The sequence below is a fragment of the Pituophis catenifer genome, unplaced genomic scaffold (assembly GCF_029215685.1).
Source record: "Pituophis catenifer annectens isolate HBS135680 unplaced genomic scaffold, rPitCat1.0.hap2 SCAF_11, whole genome shotgun sequence".
Taxonomy (NCBI): Eukaryota; Metazoa; Chordata; class Lepidosauria; order Squamata; family Colubridae; genus Pituophis; species Pituophis catenifer.
In genome coordinates, this window is record NW_027256891.1 from 15512126 (window position 1) to 15528666 (window position 16541).

At 42.3% G+C, this 16541-nt stretch overlaps 1 protein-coding gene across 1 annotated transcript in view; it reads right to left on the minus strand.

The window, feature by feature from the left end:
* The window catches only part of F8 (coagulation factor VIII), a 53617-nt gene extending 37552 nt beyond the window's left edge, over positions 1–16065 (minus strand). Inside the window, exons 1-9 of the mRNA XM_070951818.1 lie at positions 15927–16065; positions 8562–8662; positions 6731–6853; positions 5792–6004; positions 4659–4730; positions 3522–3626; positions 2322–2543; positions 1580–1847; positions 940–1111 (exon numbers count right to left, since the gene is read on the minus strand). Of these exons, the coding sequence (XP_070807919.1) occupies positions 940–1111; positions 1580–1847; positions 2322–2543; positions 3522–3626; positions 4659–4730; positions 5792–6004; positions 6731–6853; positions 8562–8662; positions 15927–16057 (1407 nt within the window). The 5' untranslated portion in view covers positions 16058–16065. The remainder of the gene's footprint in view (positions 1–939; positions 1112–1579; positions 1848–2321; positions 2544–3521; positions 3627–4658; positions 4731–5791; positions 6005–6730; positions 6854–8561; positions 8663–15926) is intronic.
* Positions 16066–16541: the final 476 nt, after the last annotated feature.

The following is a 16541-nucleotide window of genomic DNA, read 5'->3' on the forward strand; positions in this document are numbered from 1 at the left end:
AAGATGGATTGATTATATTCAAAACAAATATAGGACTAAAAAGTTGCAAATAGCTTATGAATGAAATATTTAGGTGAATTCTTATATTATTATATTTTGGTATATATGGGGGAGTTAAAGTGTGAGGGGGAGTTAAGAGCTTATAGTTAGTTTGCTTATGTTTGCTTATGTTTGTTAAATGTTATACCCTGTATTTTGCTCTGGGAAGTTGGGGGGCCTGGGGAGAAGGGAATGGGTGGGGGGAGGAAGGGAGAGGAAATTTGTTTGTAAAAATATTTTAAAACTTTTTAAATAAAAAAAAATGAGTCAGTTGCCAAGCATTTGAATGTAAATCACATGACCATGGTCATAACTTTTTTCAGTTGTAACTTTGAAAGGTCACTAAATAAACTCTTGTAAGTCAAGGACTGCCTGTATTTCTTCCCTTGGCTCTCACCTTTCATGAATATCCCTGAGATACTGTCTGAATGAGAAGTCCTAAAATGATTCTTTGGAATCAATTTCAAAGTAATGCCCAAGTCAGCAATGGTCAAAGATGGCTGATAACCCTCAAATATTTTCCTCCCCAAAGAATAACTAAATGAACATCAATTTATCAGAACATTTCTGATAGAGTCCATTAAAGATCCTTCTGTGGTTTTGATTGTGGACCCTTGAAAGCTCACCAAAGACTGTCTATTAAACATTGGGACAGTCAACCTTCTGAAATCATGGATGTCGTTCCATCAATTGGAGGCTTCCAAGAAAATATTGGACAGCCCTTGGTCTGGGATGATCTGACAATTCCTTTCAAGGTCCTATCCATCCAAACCTAGGTTTCTACGATATTTCAAGGGCCAAAGGATTCCCATACTGAGCCAAGAGGATTTGTCTGCATGGAACCAATATTTTTCTATCACTCACGATAACATTCCCAGAGGAGAGCATCTCATCACTTACAATAAACTCGTCGCCAACTTCTCCTTTCAGGACTGGTCCCAGGAGGCCCAAATGATCTGCTTTGGAAGCTTTCCGCTTGTTAAAAGTCGCATCCTCATATTCCACAAACATGGCTTTTTTATACTTGGACCCGATCCGCTGGGGGCCATTTTCCAGAGATTTGCTATAAGCGCTGCGGAGGAGAACAGAAAGCCAGGGCTAGAACTTAAGTGAAATATTAGATTGGTAATGGTTTAGCAATTCCTTAGTTAATCAAATGCCTTTTTATCCATTATTTACAGTATCATTGAAATGCTAAGGCCATGATGGCGAACCTTTGGCACGCGTGCCACAGGTGGCACGCGGGGCCCTCTCTGCGGGCATGCCAGCCATCGCCCCAGCCCAGCTCCACTGTGCATGCACACACGCCACATGCCAACCAGGTTATAGGGAAGGAAATAGGACTGTTGCAAAAAGTCAACTCAAGAAAGGCAGAAGTCTGAGAAAGATTAATTCTACCTTAATTATGCTAAGTATAAGTAGATCTGCAGAATTAAAGTTGCCCTTTCGAGAGTATGTACGATCAAAGTCTTTCTTGTTTCTGAGTTCGCCCAGCAAGAAAAGCTTGATCTGAACATCATAATTACTTGAGGCGATTTACCTGTCCAGGTGTTTGGGCTTCACTGGAGCATAGTCCCAATCGCCTTCCTCTGCAGCGATATAATGCGTCCAGGTCACAGGAAGTCTTTTGGCCCGAGAACGTCCAGTAATCCTTGGGGAAAACTCATCCAAGTCTATCACCGTGCTTTCCATATTCTCTTCCCCATATTCATCATAATAGTCCTCACTTGAAGATGGTTCTACCATCCTCAGCTTCTTCTGAATAAGTTCTGGACAAACTTCCACTTGAATTAAGGCTTCCATGCCAGCTGGAAAGTCAATGGTAAACCAGATGTTAGCCATGTTTCACTTCCTTTTTGTTGGAAGCAAGGTTTAATGCTTGCTAAGACAGTCAACCTGCACTTCAGGTTATGCATTTTTTTTTAAATTTCAAAATTAAAATGTTATTTTTTTTGTTAAATAGAAAATGATAGAGTCGCACTCTGTATCTCTGACACCCATCAATCATCATCTTCTTTTAATGACCCCATAATCTCTTGCGGGGTGGAATCTGAGCAACTGAATGGAGCTGAGTGTTTACTGGCCGGATGCCCTTCCTGTCACCAAAGAGGAGTTTTTTCCCCCCAGCAAATATATTCTCATTTTGCCCACAGAGAGAAATATCAGCCTCTACCTAGGATCGAACTCACAGCCTCCTGATTGTGAGGCGAGAGCTCCACCTCTAGGCCACCACACCACTCTGACACCATCAATCATGTTGTTTAATTGCTAAAAGCAGTTACCTTGCTGATGTGATGGAATCTGGCAGAACATCCGAAATGTGCCATTAGCTCTGGGTGTCGTCTCGGCAGTGAGGAAAACGACGGGGGAGATGTCCAGAGTGGCAAGTCGATGTTCTCTCACCAAGAAACTGTGACCCTCAAGAAGTATGGAGTGAACTTCAGGGCTGGTGCCCAGGCTAATGACATACCAATAAACAGGCCTCTTCTCACACAGCTTCAGATCTGCAGGTAAAGAAAAGAACAACATTGTAGGTGAGATGCTTAAGTGATGCTCAAGGCAACGTGTGGGGTGAGATGCAGGAGTTCAAACTTCCAACTTCGTATTTTCAAACCAAGGAAGGAATCTAAGTTCAAATCAGCATTCAAAGCTTGCCCTTCACAGTATTACGCCCCGCAATTTGCTAATAATAAGGACAATCGACAGTGATATAACTATATTGGGAATCAATGCAGATGCTCCTAGAAATCGTGTAGCAAAATGCATTATATTAGGGCAAATGTAGTTACAAATGAAAAATGCACGGGCTGGTAGAAATGGAAATGAATGTGAATACTTAGAGCAAAATTTGAAAAATAAATGTTGAAGAGTGATAAACGAAGTCGGACAGTCGCAAAAATGAAGAACGGCAAGCAACTTTGAGAGAGTTGTCTTTTCTTATTATTTTATTTATTCATTTCATTTCTAGTTCATTCAGCTGATTACTATTAAGTGATATGATCCAAATGATTCTTTGAGCGATCCCAGAGATGTCTTCCTTTAGTTTCTGGGAGGCAGTTTACATCAGTCATACAAAGACCAAAAAATTATTCAAGTTCTGAGAAATAGAAATATTCCACATTTTGATCTATCTATCTATCTATCTATCTATCTATCTATCTATCTATCTATCTATCTATCATCTATCTATTCATCTAATCTATCCATCCACCATCCATCCATCCATCCATCCATATCTATCTATCTATCTATCTATCTATCTATCTATCTATCTATCTATCTATCTAATCTAATCTAATCTAATCTAATCTAATCTAATCTAATCTAATCTAATCTAATCTAATCTATCTATCCTCTATCTATCTATCTATCTATCTATCTATCTATCTATCTATCTATCACATATATATGGCCTATCTCCAGTGTCATGTATTGGCTGATATGGTTTATAAAATGTGGGGTCCTTTTTGCCAGACTCTTACCAGGCAGAGAAGAATGAACGAACCCATTGATGGTATGAAACTGATGTTGAGTCAATGGAGACTTTGAGTTTCCGCTGATTTGAGAGTGAGAATACCAGCTCTTGTCTGATGGACATTGAAGAGAGAGAGAGAAGGATGCAAGTAATAGAGTTTAATTCAAGGAACTCCAAATCACCAAGAAAAGAGCCCACCATTATCCACTATTTCTGTCCTACAGGCCCATTATAGGAAAATCAGAATTAGTCATTGAATCTAAACCTTTTCAAGTAGAACCTATAACCAGTTTCCTACAGCTGCAGATGAGTTTGTTTTGGAAGAGAAACAGTCCTGACTGCAGTTTGGCCATAAACCATGTAATTTGCATCCTGTCTTTCTGTAGAAACCAGCCTTAAACTAAAATAAAAATGAATTTCCTTAGAATCTGCTAAGCACAGTATGCAACTAACCAAGAGATACAATCTAGAATGTTTGGTTGGACATGAAGAATTAAACCAATGGTGAAATCCAATTTTTTTTATTACCGGTTCTGTGGGCATGGCTTGGTGAACGTGGTGTGGCTTGGTGAGCATGGCTGGGGAAAGATACTGCAAAATCTCCATTTCCACCCCACTCCAGGGGAAAGATGCTGCAAAATCCCCATTCCCTCCCCACTCCTGTGGGAAGGATATTGCAAAATCTCCATTCCCACCCCACTCCATTGGAAGGTTATTGCAAAATTCCCATTCCCTCCCCACTTCTGGGGGAAGGATATTGCAAAATCTCCATTCCCACCCCACTCCAGGGGAAAGATACTGCAAAATCTCCATTCCCTCCCCACTCCTGGGGGAAGGATATTGCAAAATTTCCATTCCCACCGCACTGCAGGGGAAGGATATTGCAAAATCTCCATTCACATCCTACTCTGGGGCCAGCCAGAGGTGGTATTTGCTGGTTCTCCGAACTACTGAAAATTTCTGCTTCCGATTCTCCAGAAACTGTCAGAACCTGCTGGATTTCACCCCTGAATTAAACCCATTAGGAACAAGCGTAGCTGAAATCCTACAGAAAGGTGTATTAACTGCTGATGACTTTATTCAACAGAATAAAAACACAAGTACAAATGTTCTTTTCTCTCCTTCATCCCCATTCTTCTCTTACCTTCATCAAATACAGAAAACAGCAGCACAAATTCTTGTATTTTCCCCATGGATTTTATACTCATCAAAGCTCCTGCAAAGGAGAAACTCTGTAGAACCATCAAAACAAAATGACAAAAAGACTTTCCACAGATTTTTAAGCAAATAACAATTTTCTAAACTGGAGCAAAACAGGAATCCAGAAATATCTTAACTGTCTACTACATCCTCTGAAGGCTCATCCATATTACACTCAGGTAGCTAGGGGTTAGGGATGCGGTGGCTCAGTGGCTAAGATGATGAGCTTGTCGATCAAAAGGTCGGCAGTTCAGCAGCTCGAATCCCTAGTCCGCGTAATGGGGTGAGCTCCCATTACTTGTCTCAGTTTCTGCCAACCTAGCAGTTCAAAAGCACGTAAAAAATGCAAGTAGAAAAATAGGGACCACCTTTGGTGGGAAGATAACAGCCTTCTGTGCGCCTTTGGTGTTGAGTCATGCCGGTCATATGACCACGGAGATGTCTTCAGACAGCGTTGGCTCTTCGGCTTTGAAACGGAGATGAGCACTGCCCCCTAGAGTCGGGAATGACTAGCACATGTGTGCAAGGGGAACCTTTACCTTTTAGCTAGGCGTTGGAAGGACTTACGATTTCCTGGACTAGTTTTAAGTCACCTTTTATTTCTCAGTCCTTACACATTCTATGTTATGCTCTGTGCAGTTGTGATATTTTTTTCCCCTAATTTCACAGTGCTGTGATAACTGAAATCAAGCATGAGATAATACATGGAATTAAACTGGAATGTTTCAGAAAAATACTGTCTAAAATGTCAGGTGTTGTGATAGGAGCATATTTGGAATGTCATACAAAAGAGTACACAGCTATCTTGCTTTTCCAGAAGAAAAAGCAGAGACAAGATTTTTGAAGTACCCACATTGGATCTGCAAGTGAATCTGGCATGAACATATGGACTAAAAAAATCACAAAGATTACTTGATGAATGCTAGTAAGTCCATGTGAATCTGAACAAAGCATGGAGTATGAATGATACCTGGTTCTCAACATGTCCCAAAGATGCTTTTTCAACTATGACCTGGATGACTGAGAATCTCCAATAGACTCTCAAGAAGATGGTCTACTTCTACCACCTGATCTTACCTGGCTTACAGACCAGCAGTGGTCCAATCAATCCAGAATTAATATCCTTGACGCTGTCCACATGAGAGGAGTAGGCATAAGTTAAGCAGTGGGTGTCCGATCCGGTTGGCCCTTGATCTTCTAAGATCTCCCACACATAGACATGTGTGTGACCAGGTTCCACAGCATCGTCTTCTTTCTCTAGCTGGCTGGTCAAATCATCATAGCCCGCCCCTGAAAACATACAAGCACTGTCATCCATGACTATAAAGGTTGAGGTCATACAACATGCTAAGCGCAAACCATGCAAACTACACTGCGGCTGGGTCCAAAGGCTGAATCGGATTGCACTCTTTGCTCTGGCTCTTGAATAGAAAATTGCGCAATAGCAATAGCATTTAGACTGATATACCGCTTCACAGTGCTTTACAGCCCTCTCTAAGCGATTTACAGACTCAGCCTATGGCCCCCAACAATCTGGGTCCTCATGTTACCGACCTTGGAAGGATGGCAGGCTTAGTCAACCTTGAGCTGGTCAGGATTGAACTCCTGACAGTGGACAGAATTATCCTGCAATATGGCATTCTAACCACAGGGGAGGGAGGGAGGGAGGGAGGGAGGAAGGAAGGAAGGAAGGAAGGAAGGAAGGAAGGAAGGACCATAGCAATAGCACTTAGACTTATATACCACTTCGCAGTGCTTTACAGCCCTCTCTAAGCGGTTTACAGAGTCAGTCTATTGCCCCCAAACAATCTGGGTCCTCAGTTTAGTGACCTCAGAAGGATTGGAAGGCTGAGTCAACCTTGAGCCGGTGAGAATTGAACTGCCGAACTGCTGGCAGCTGGCAGTCAGCAGAATTATCCTGCAGTACTGCATTCTAACCACTGCGCCACTGCGCTAGCCAGCAATGGAAAGAATTTGAAGAGCATGCAAGAGGGACAATTGGGGTGTCACCCTCACCTTCAGAAGATTTCCAATAAGATACCCCTTTGGCATGAATATTGAAGGGACGGGACGCCATATTCTTAAAGGTTACAATCACCTTGTCATAGACTTCAGCTTGGACGATGGGGCCCAAAAGACCTGATGGAAAGAAGAAAAATCGGTACGGGCTGAAGTTCTCCTGATTGTGAAGGAGAGATGAGATGGGAATTGGGCTTTGGAAGTGTCCTCCATCCCATCTAAAGTTGAGCAAGAAGAAATTCCAAGGATGGGTTTGGATTTCTTTGAGTGAGAGTGACCTGTTCTTGCAAATATTTGAAAGCCTTTGCTTCACACACCACTATTGCAGGTTCACACATCTCCTACTACATCCTCTGCTGATTGAGTTTCTTTTCCTGTGATAAATCTTCCTGAAGTACATACACAGCATCAGTGGTGAAATGTAAAATTTGTAACTACCGGTTCTGTGGGCGTGGCTTGGGGGGGGGTGTAATGTGACATTTCTTTTTTTTTTTACTTTTAAAAGCATTTTTTTCTACAAGCTCTTCGGCCAAAGAGGTTGTCAACAAAAATGCTTTTAAAAGGCTCTGATGATCTCAGCTGAGTTGCCTGATCATCAGAGGCTTTTTTTTTCTTTTAAAAGCATTTTTTCTACAACTTCTTTGGCTGAAGAGCTTGTAGAAAAAATGCTTTTAAAAGGCTCGGACGATCCCAGATGAGCCGCGCGATCATCAGAGGCTTCTTTTTTTTTACCCTTAAAAGCATTTTTTCGGCTGAAGAGATTGTAGAAAAAAAATGCTTTTAAAAGTAAAAAAAAAAAGCCTCTGATGATCGCGTGGCTCAGCTGGTTATGGTGGGGGGGGGGCAGGGATTTTTGCTACCGGTTCTCTGAACCATCCGCCAACATCGCTACCGGATCAGGCGATCCAGTCCAAACCGGGAGCATTTCACCCCTGCATCGCATGTTCCCATTTATAAGGCTAGAGAAAGAAGGCATACATGAATTTCCATCCTTCTCTTGATCATTTAACTTCCTATATTGGTAAGCAAATGAAAATTATAAATGTAGAGGACTTGTTGTTTGTTATATTTCATTGTTTTTAATGTGTGGCAACACATCGGTAAATAAACCTGAAGCTAATGTAGCTGTTTCACTAACAATTATCAAGATAATTGTTATTTATCTCATACAATTATAATTATACAAGAGCAACCAGGATAATTAGGAGACTGGAGACTAAAACATATGAAGAACGGGTACAGGAACTGGGCATGGCTAGTCTAGTGAAGAGAAGAGAAGGACCAGGGGAGACATGATAGCCATCTTCCAATATTTGAAGGGCTGCCACAGAGTGGAGGAGGTCAAGCTATTTTCCAAAGCACCTGAGGGCCAGACAAGGAATAATGGATGGAAACTGATCAAGGAGAGATTCAACCTGGAAATAAGGAGAAATTTTATGACAGTGAGAGCAATCAACCAATGGAACAGAAGTTGCCTTCGGACGTTGTGGGAGCTTCATCACTGGAGGCTTTGAAGAAAAGATTGGACTGCCATTTGTCAGAAATGATGTAGGGTCTCCTGTTTAGGCAGGGGATTGGACTAGATGACCTATAAAGTCCCTTCCAACTCTGTTAATCTGTTAAAATGTTTTCCCCACCTCTTCCAAGTTAGTAAATAAGATAATATATTTTGCACCAATTCTGGTTCCCAAATAGTCTTCTAAGAGAGTTGCATGGACTCCGTATTACAGCAATCAATCAATCTAAGACGTTTTTCAGGGCAGGAATAACAGTAAGATCCCCAAATTCAGCTGAGAATCTTGTAAGCAAAAAAGATTCATTAGCTCACCCATCCAAGCAGGTTTGGGTTTTACTTCTCTGAATGTAGAATCCGTGTATTCCAAATAAATTGCCTTCTTATATTGAGGGCCTGGGGTGGAGGAAGACAACCTAAGGAATTAAAAAAAAAGAGTTAATCAATGAAGAAAATTGAGATCAAAAAGACTGGGCTCTGCGTTTCAAATCCTGCAGTGTTGATCTGCATCAGGGGTGAAATCCAGCAAGTTCTGACAGGTTCTGGAGAACCGGTAGTGGAAATTCTGAGTAGTTCAGAGAACCGGCAAATGCCACCTCTGTAGCTAGCCAAACAAGCCAACAGTAAACAGCCCAACCAAACCTCTAAGACCACTCCCAGCCACACTGACAGGGCAAGCCACTATAATATAAACTGAGAGTAAACCCCATTCCTTACTAGCACTGATGATGTTACCAAGTTTGGGTAATGAAATGTTTGCAAGAAAACAACCAAGCTCAGAGAGCTCCCAGGACCCTATAGTCCTCCTCCTCCTCCTCCTCCTCCACCACCACCACCTCCTCCTCCTCCTCCTCCTCCTCCTCCTCCTCCTCCTCCTCCTCTCCACAAATGACACTGCCTTTTAGCACTGATGATGTTACTTAGATGGGTCATGAAACAACTGCAAGAAAATAACCAAGCTCAGAGAGCACCAAGGACCCCACAATTCAATCCTCGGCTACAAACCTTCTCTTTTATTGATATTTTTTAAAATATAACTTTCTAACATTTCTCCAAAGTTGACGTAGGATTTCATCGTGCTCTGCTTCCCAACATTTATTTTACACGGGGGAGCACGTAGAAGGAGGGAAGCAGATAAAAGAACCCAGCACGACGTCTACCTTGTTACTAGTACAATTGGAAACATTGGAGGGCCACTAGGTATCAGAGGTCAGACGTCCAAGCCTGCTAAAGAAAAAGTCTTGGCCGGCAGGCAAGTTTCCAAGAGTTTCTCTCTAGGATGACTCAGACCAGCCAAGGAAATCCGGGCGTTAAGAGCAACTGCAAAACAAATAAAGGGGAGCTGTGGCTTTTGAGTTTTATTTCAAGAGTTGTAAATCAGTACAGGGAGAACCAGTTTGGTGTCATAATTAAGGCATCAGGTTAGAAACCAGGAGATTTTGAGTTGTAGTTCTGCCTTTGGCACAAAACTGGCTGGGTGTCCTTGGGCCAGTCACTTTCTCTGAGTCCTTAGAAAGGAGGAGGCAAGGACAAATCACTTCCGGAAAGCTTTGCCAAGAAAAAACGCAGGGATTTTTGGATTTTTCCAGGTAGTCTCCGAGAATTCGAGACAATTGAACTGAGAGGGGGGAAAAAATCAGTCCAGGTATCAAGATCACGGGAAGTGTTAATACCACTTTATAATGCCTTGGTAAGGCCATACTTGGAATACTGCCACCAGTTTTGGTCGCCACGATGTAAAAAAGATGTTGAGTCTCTAGAAAGAGTGCAGAGAAGAGCAACAAAGATGATTAGGGGACTGGAGGCTAAAACATATGAAGAATGGTTGCTGGAACTGGGTATGTCTAATTTAATGAAAAGAAGGACTAGGGAAGATATGATAGCAGTGTTCCAATATCTCAGGGGCTGCCACAAAGAAGAGGGAGTCAAACTATTCTCCAAAGCACCTGAGGGCAGGACAAGAAGCAATGGGTGGAAACTAATCCAGGAGAGAAGCAACTTAGAGCTAAGGAGAAATTTCCTGACAGTTAGAACAATTAACCAGTGGAACAACTTGCCTCCAGAAGTCGTGAATGCTCCAACACTGGAAGTTTTTAAGAAGATGTTGGATAACTATTTGACTGAAGTGGTGTAGGGTTTCCTGCTTAAGCAGTGGGTTGGACTAGAGGACCTCCACGGTCCCTTCCAACTCTGTTATTCTATTCTATATCTTAGAAGTGAACTCTCCTGCCCACCTTCCCCTCCACCCAAAAAAAATGCAGTTCTGCATAAAACAAAAGTTTTTTCCTTATTTTAGAATTTAGAAACAGACCATGTTTTAATTTAAGCAGCACCACAAAAGCATAATTAAGGGAGCTCAGAGTCAAAAGTACAAGGACGAGGTGAATAAAGAAGGACAGATTTCAAAGCTCCTGCTAAGACTTTCCAAAGTCAAAATACCCTGTTTCCCCTAAAATAAGACCTCCCCTGATAATAAGCCCAATCGGGCTTTTGAGTGCATGCGCTAAAATACCCCATCTTTAAAATAAACCCTCCCCAAAAATATTTAAACGCATGCACAGCCAGTCTCTGCCATTTCCTCTGGTTAGAGTTAGGGAGACAGAGCTGGAAATCAGGTAAGAAGGCAAGAGGAGCCCCGTCTTGCTCCACGAGCCCCAAAATAATAAGACCTCCCCAAAAATAAGGCCGAGTGTTTATTTCAAAAAAAATATAAGACAGGGTCTTATTTTCGGGAAAACATGGGTTGTAGTCATCTCAGTAAAGCCAACCTGCAAAAAAAAAAAAAAAAAAAAAAGAGGACATTTTGAGTGATTGGAGCATTTGGCACGATTTGTTGTCATCGGTCTGCAAAATTCCGTATCGAGGCCAGAAATAACACTCCATGCCATTGTGTTCCAGCTCCCGATCACAATTTGGTCTTTGCTGGCTAGGAAATGGAACAGTGACCTTTGGGGAGAAGAATAAGTGAGTCCCGTGGGAGGAAGACCTTGGCAGTTCGGGGGCAGTCGGGTGAGGAACAGTTGTGCAATGTTTTTTTTTTCATTTTTTTTTCATTTTTATTGAATTTGTATACCGCCCTACTCCCGAAGGACTCAGGGCGGTGAACAGCCATAAAAATAAAACATATAAATACAAAATTTAAAATAGAGATAAAACAAATTAAATAAATTTGGCTGAACCATATTTAAAACCCCAATAATTTAAAACCGAATTTAAAATTCCCATTTAAAAGCGGAGAAGTTTAAGTCAGGCCGGCTTGCTGGAATAGAAACGTCTTAAGCGTGCGACGGAAGGTACGCAGATCCGGAATCCTCCGTATCTCGGGGGGGAGCTCGTTCCAGATAGTAGGTGCCCCCACAGAGAAGGCTCTCTCTTTTTGGGGAAAGAGGGAGCATCGGTTGTAGTGATGCCATCAAATTACTTCCATTCTTAAAGGGTCTCTGTTTCTGTTTTTCTGAAACTGTGTCATGCTATGTCTTTTCTACCATGCTGCAAAATCAGCAGTGGGTTTCACATATTTCTTGCCACCGGTTCGCCACGCACATGCACGCTTGCTTCACTCACATACGCGCGCCTTCCGATGCGCCCGGCCTTGAAAACATGGCTAAATAGGATGGTATTACATCCGGGCAAGTGGGTGAAGGCACCCACAGTCGCTGCTACCAATTCGCCCAAACCGGCCTGAACCGGCTGAATACCACCTCTGTGCAAAATGCTTGGGTGTTGTTATAATTCAATATAACACATGAAACTTCTTCAATGTTTTAGTAGTATTTCACTTGGTCCAAAAGTATTATCCCTTTGATAGGTTGATTTCACATCCCTCCTCTCAAGGAACTATTATCCCTTAATTCTGTATTTCGCTTTGTCTAATCTCTCCACTTTTTTAGCTATCTTCTTTGCATTTCGTCCCAAAGATGCTTTTTCAAAAAGCAATTGGACTTTTCTGGTTTTTCTTTACGGATGTTTCATTTCTCATCCAAGAAGTGTTGTGGCCCACCAGCTGCCAGCAGAGCTGGCAGCAGACTCGAACAATGAGGTGGTTGGGGAGGAACTTGGGCCAGTGCTGGAGTCTGGGGAAGGCTGTGATGGATGCTCTGTGTCAGATGCAGAGATAGAGCCAAGGCTGTCCAACATTTCTCAGCCACTGGAGAGGCAGCTGCCTTTGGAGGCTGAGATGAGTGAGGAGGAAGAACAGCTGGGGCCTGTTCCAGATGCACATATGCACAGAGCAGTTAGGAGAGGTGAGCAACGGAGGACAAGGAGTCGACTCAGGAAGCAAAGCACACATGGACACTGAATGGCCTCTCCCTGGCTGGGGAATAAATAGAAGGAAAGGGGAGTTGGTTATCGTAGGAGACAACCGTTCATATTTCTGAAGATTTTGCTCATTGTGTTTCGTGCCACAGAGACTGCTTGCCAGAACTTTATTTGCAGCTGGGAGCTCATGGCCTTGCAATTATCGCAAGGAACTGATAAGGTCCGTTGCTGCATTTAACTCCTTGCAGGGCTCTTGCTTGGACTTTTTAATTCACTAGAGGTAATTTTTCGTGTCAAGGAGTCTGTTTCTTGCTTCTGCTAAGGCGGAACAAGAAGCTTCTTCATCCAAGACCTTCTTGGATGAGAGCTTCTGAGAGCTTCTTGGATGAGGAGCAAAACGTCTTCAAAGAAAAACCAGAAAGTCCAGTTGCTTTTTTAAAAAAGCACCTTTGAAACAACCATGACCTGGATGACTGAGAATCTCCATAGACTTCTTTGCATCTGTAAGCAGACATGGCCCTATGGCAGAGGTGGTATTCAGCAGGTTCTGACCAGTTCTGGAGAACTGGTAACGGAAAGTTTGAGTAGTTCGGAGAATCAATAAATACCACCTCTAACTGCAAGTCAGTTTGATACCCCTGACCTATACCATTCTGGACAAGAACTTCAGAGTTGGATCCTGATGAGTCTAAATAGCTCCATATGATGTTCTTTGCCCTCCTGCAGATGTTCCTGAGGTGATTTGAGGGAAACAGAGAATATTTGATTTACTGGTCAACCTTTTTTAAGTGTTCTTAACTCAGAGTAATTCTTGTGCTCAGTTGGGGCCACTGACTTACAGTAAGATAAAGGTAAAGGTTCCCTTTGCATATATGTGCTAGTCGTTCCCGACTCTAGGGGGTGGTGCTCATCTCCATTTCAAAGCCAAAGAGCCAGCACTGTCCGAAGACGTCTCCGTGGTCATGTGGCCAGCATGACTAAATGCCAAAGGTGCATGGAACGCTGTTACCTTCCCACCAAAGGTGGTCCCTGTTTTTCTACTTGCATTTTTTACGTGCTTTTGAACTGCTCGGTTGGCAGAAGCTGGGACAAGTAATGGGAGCTCACCCTGTTACGCAGCACTAGGGATTCGAACTGTTGAACTGCCGACCTTTCAATAGGCAAGCTCAGCGTCTTAGCCACTGAACCATCGTGTCCCTCTTGACTTCTAATACACTTTTCAAAAGGCTATTCATTCTAACGCTATTTATGATTGGCTCCAGAAAACCTCATAACTTGTAGATAATGGATGTAAAGCTTTATTTCCTTACATATCTGTCATCAACTGAATTTCAGCATTTTTATTTCTGGTATCTTCTTTAAAAAAAATTTTTTTCCTGTTCTTCATGTTTGGATCCTAAGACTGTGTGTGTATGTAATACATTACTGTATACAAAAATATATACTGTATACATGAGCCCTAGTGGTGCAGCAGACTAAAGCACTGTTATTAATATCAGCTACCTGCAATTACTGCAAGTTCAAATCTCCCCAGGCTCAAGGTTGACTCAGCCTTCCATCCTTTCTAAGGTAGGTGAAATGAGGACCCAGTTTGTGGGGGCAATAAGCTGACTTTGTATAAATATACAAAAGTATGAAGGCTATTGCTTAACACATTGTAAGCCGCCCTGAGTCTCCGGAGAAGGGCGGCATATAAATCGAATAAAAATAAATAAATAAATAAAAATATGCACAGTCTAGCAAAATGAGGAAACTCGTTGATATTTTTAGGATGGCGATTCTTGGGGTATTAATTAATTACTTTTAATCATACAGTGATTCCCCCCCCCCCAAAACTGCTATGAAAATGGAAGAAGATGAGACACCTTAGAAGCAATGGCCTGTGCTTTATTCTCGCAGAGAATGGAAATTGAGGAGCTGAAGGGAGCATAGTACAAGAACCAAAGCTGGAACAAGATGGGGATTTCAATTTGTGGAGTCTTTGGTGCCCTGAAACTCTTACCTCATTGGCCAATGAAACATCTGCAAGCAAACAACTAAACTCATGAAGGATTCCACAGTTCAACCCTGGGCTATAGATATCTGTTGATATCTAGGTTTAAATCCTTCTTCCACTGCAAACTTTATTGGGTGATTTTTGAACAATTCATGCAAACCACCTCACAATGTTACTGTAAAGATAAAAGGAGGAGCTAATTAACTTGAATTAACTTGAATTAAATTAGAGGGCAGGACAAAAAGCAACGGATGGAAACTAATCAAGGAGAGAAGCAACCTGGAACTGAGGAGAAACTTCCTAACAGTGAGACAATTAACCAGTGGAACAACTTGCCTTCAGAAGTTGTGGGTGCTCCATTATTGGAAGTTTTTAAGAAGAGACTGGACAGTCAGTTGTCTGAAATGGTATAGGGGGGACCTCTTGCTTGGGCAGGGCCCTGGACTAGAAGATCTCCAAAGTCCCTTCCAATTCTGTTAATCTGTATCTGCATCTACCTCCAAGTTTCCTTCCAGCTCTATTCTGAATTGAGTTTGAAAAAAACCCAGATCTAACCTTATTCTGTTTTTCCCTCTTGACCACAGCGTTATGAGATGGGACCTCAAGAAAGTCCCACAAAAGAAGCATCTAGATCAGCATGTTTTCTTCTTTTTCATCCAGGTGTTTATTGGGTTTATAGGACTATTACTCCCATAGGAACATCTTGAGGGCATCATATAAACTAATGGTATTAGCAGCTTCCTGGTGTCTCCAGTTGACATTTCCCCCATCACCTGCTGAGCTATTTTAATTGGAAATGTCAGGGATAGAACCCAGGTCCTCCTACATCCAAAAAGTCCACCTATCATTGTACTACGTTGCCTTTCCTAAAGGTAAAACTGAATAACACCCACACGAAGGAGACCTTCTTCCATAAATCACCCTGCTCCTTTCATCCCTTTCCACTCTACTTGACCAAGTGGGTCTTCATCAGTTGTAGCTGGTATCTAGAAAGGCTTCAAGATGATGACTTACTGAACACAATGCCAACCAGGCTGCCAACACTTCATTAAATAAATGTTTCCTTTCCCTTCACTCTTGGCACATCCAGCAGAGAGGAGTCAAGCAGGGCTAAGGAGATTAGTAGCAGAAAGGAGGAGCCAAGTGGTACAAATTGAGGATAGAAATGCACAAAACTATAAAATAATTGGTAATACCATATCATAAAACCAACCATAACCTCTCCATATGATTCTCAAGACAATTGGAACCAAAATCTTTTGACACAGGTAGAGTCGGTTAGTAGAGATGGGAGGTTCTCCAGAACTTGGGAACATCAACTCTCGTTGATGTTCCCAAGTTCTGGAGAACCTCCCATCTCTTTTCTGTACTGAAACTATATTCCCAAACCTTTAGTAGATAATATATTGTTGCTGTATTATTACCCATTCTGTCTGTCAGGCCTATAGTTCCATTCCTTCTCCACTGCTCCAATGAAATATCGTCTGGTGATGCCAATGCTTTCCTGAAAGATGCAGCACAACCCAATAAGTCCGAGTGACAGCAATCTCCACATGGTCCACCAACATCTGCCAACGGTCTCCGATTCAGAGGGAAATCCAGGAGAAGAAGGAGACAAAACAGCCTGACCTATTCAGCAAACTCCATCCTCAGGTTGCTGTGAAACACCAGTGGGTTTTCTGACCTGCCACTGGAGAAAGAAACATGGTCACAGCGCACACGCTATCAGTGTGCTGGAAGTTATGAGTGAACAGCAGGGTGGGGAGTAACAGGATGAGAGAGGGGAAAAGGAAAAGCAGCCGAGGAAAGTTTAACCTCTTGTTCACTGCAGGTTTCCAACTCTTTAGAAGTATCTTACCAATGCAATCCTAAATTGCATTAACAGAGGGATACAGTCAAGATCAAGGGAGGTACTAATGCCACTCTATAAAGCCATAGTAAGACCACACCTAGAATACTGCGTCCAGTTTTGGTCACCACAGTAGAAAAAAGATGTTGAGACTCTAGAAAGGGTGCAGAGAAGAGCAACCAAGATGATT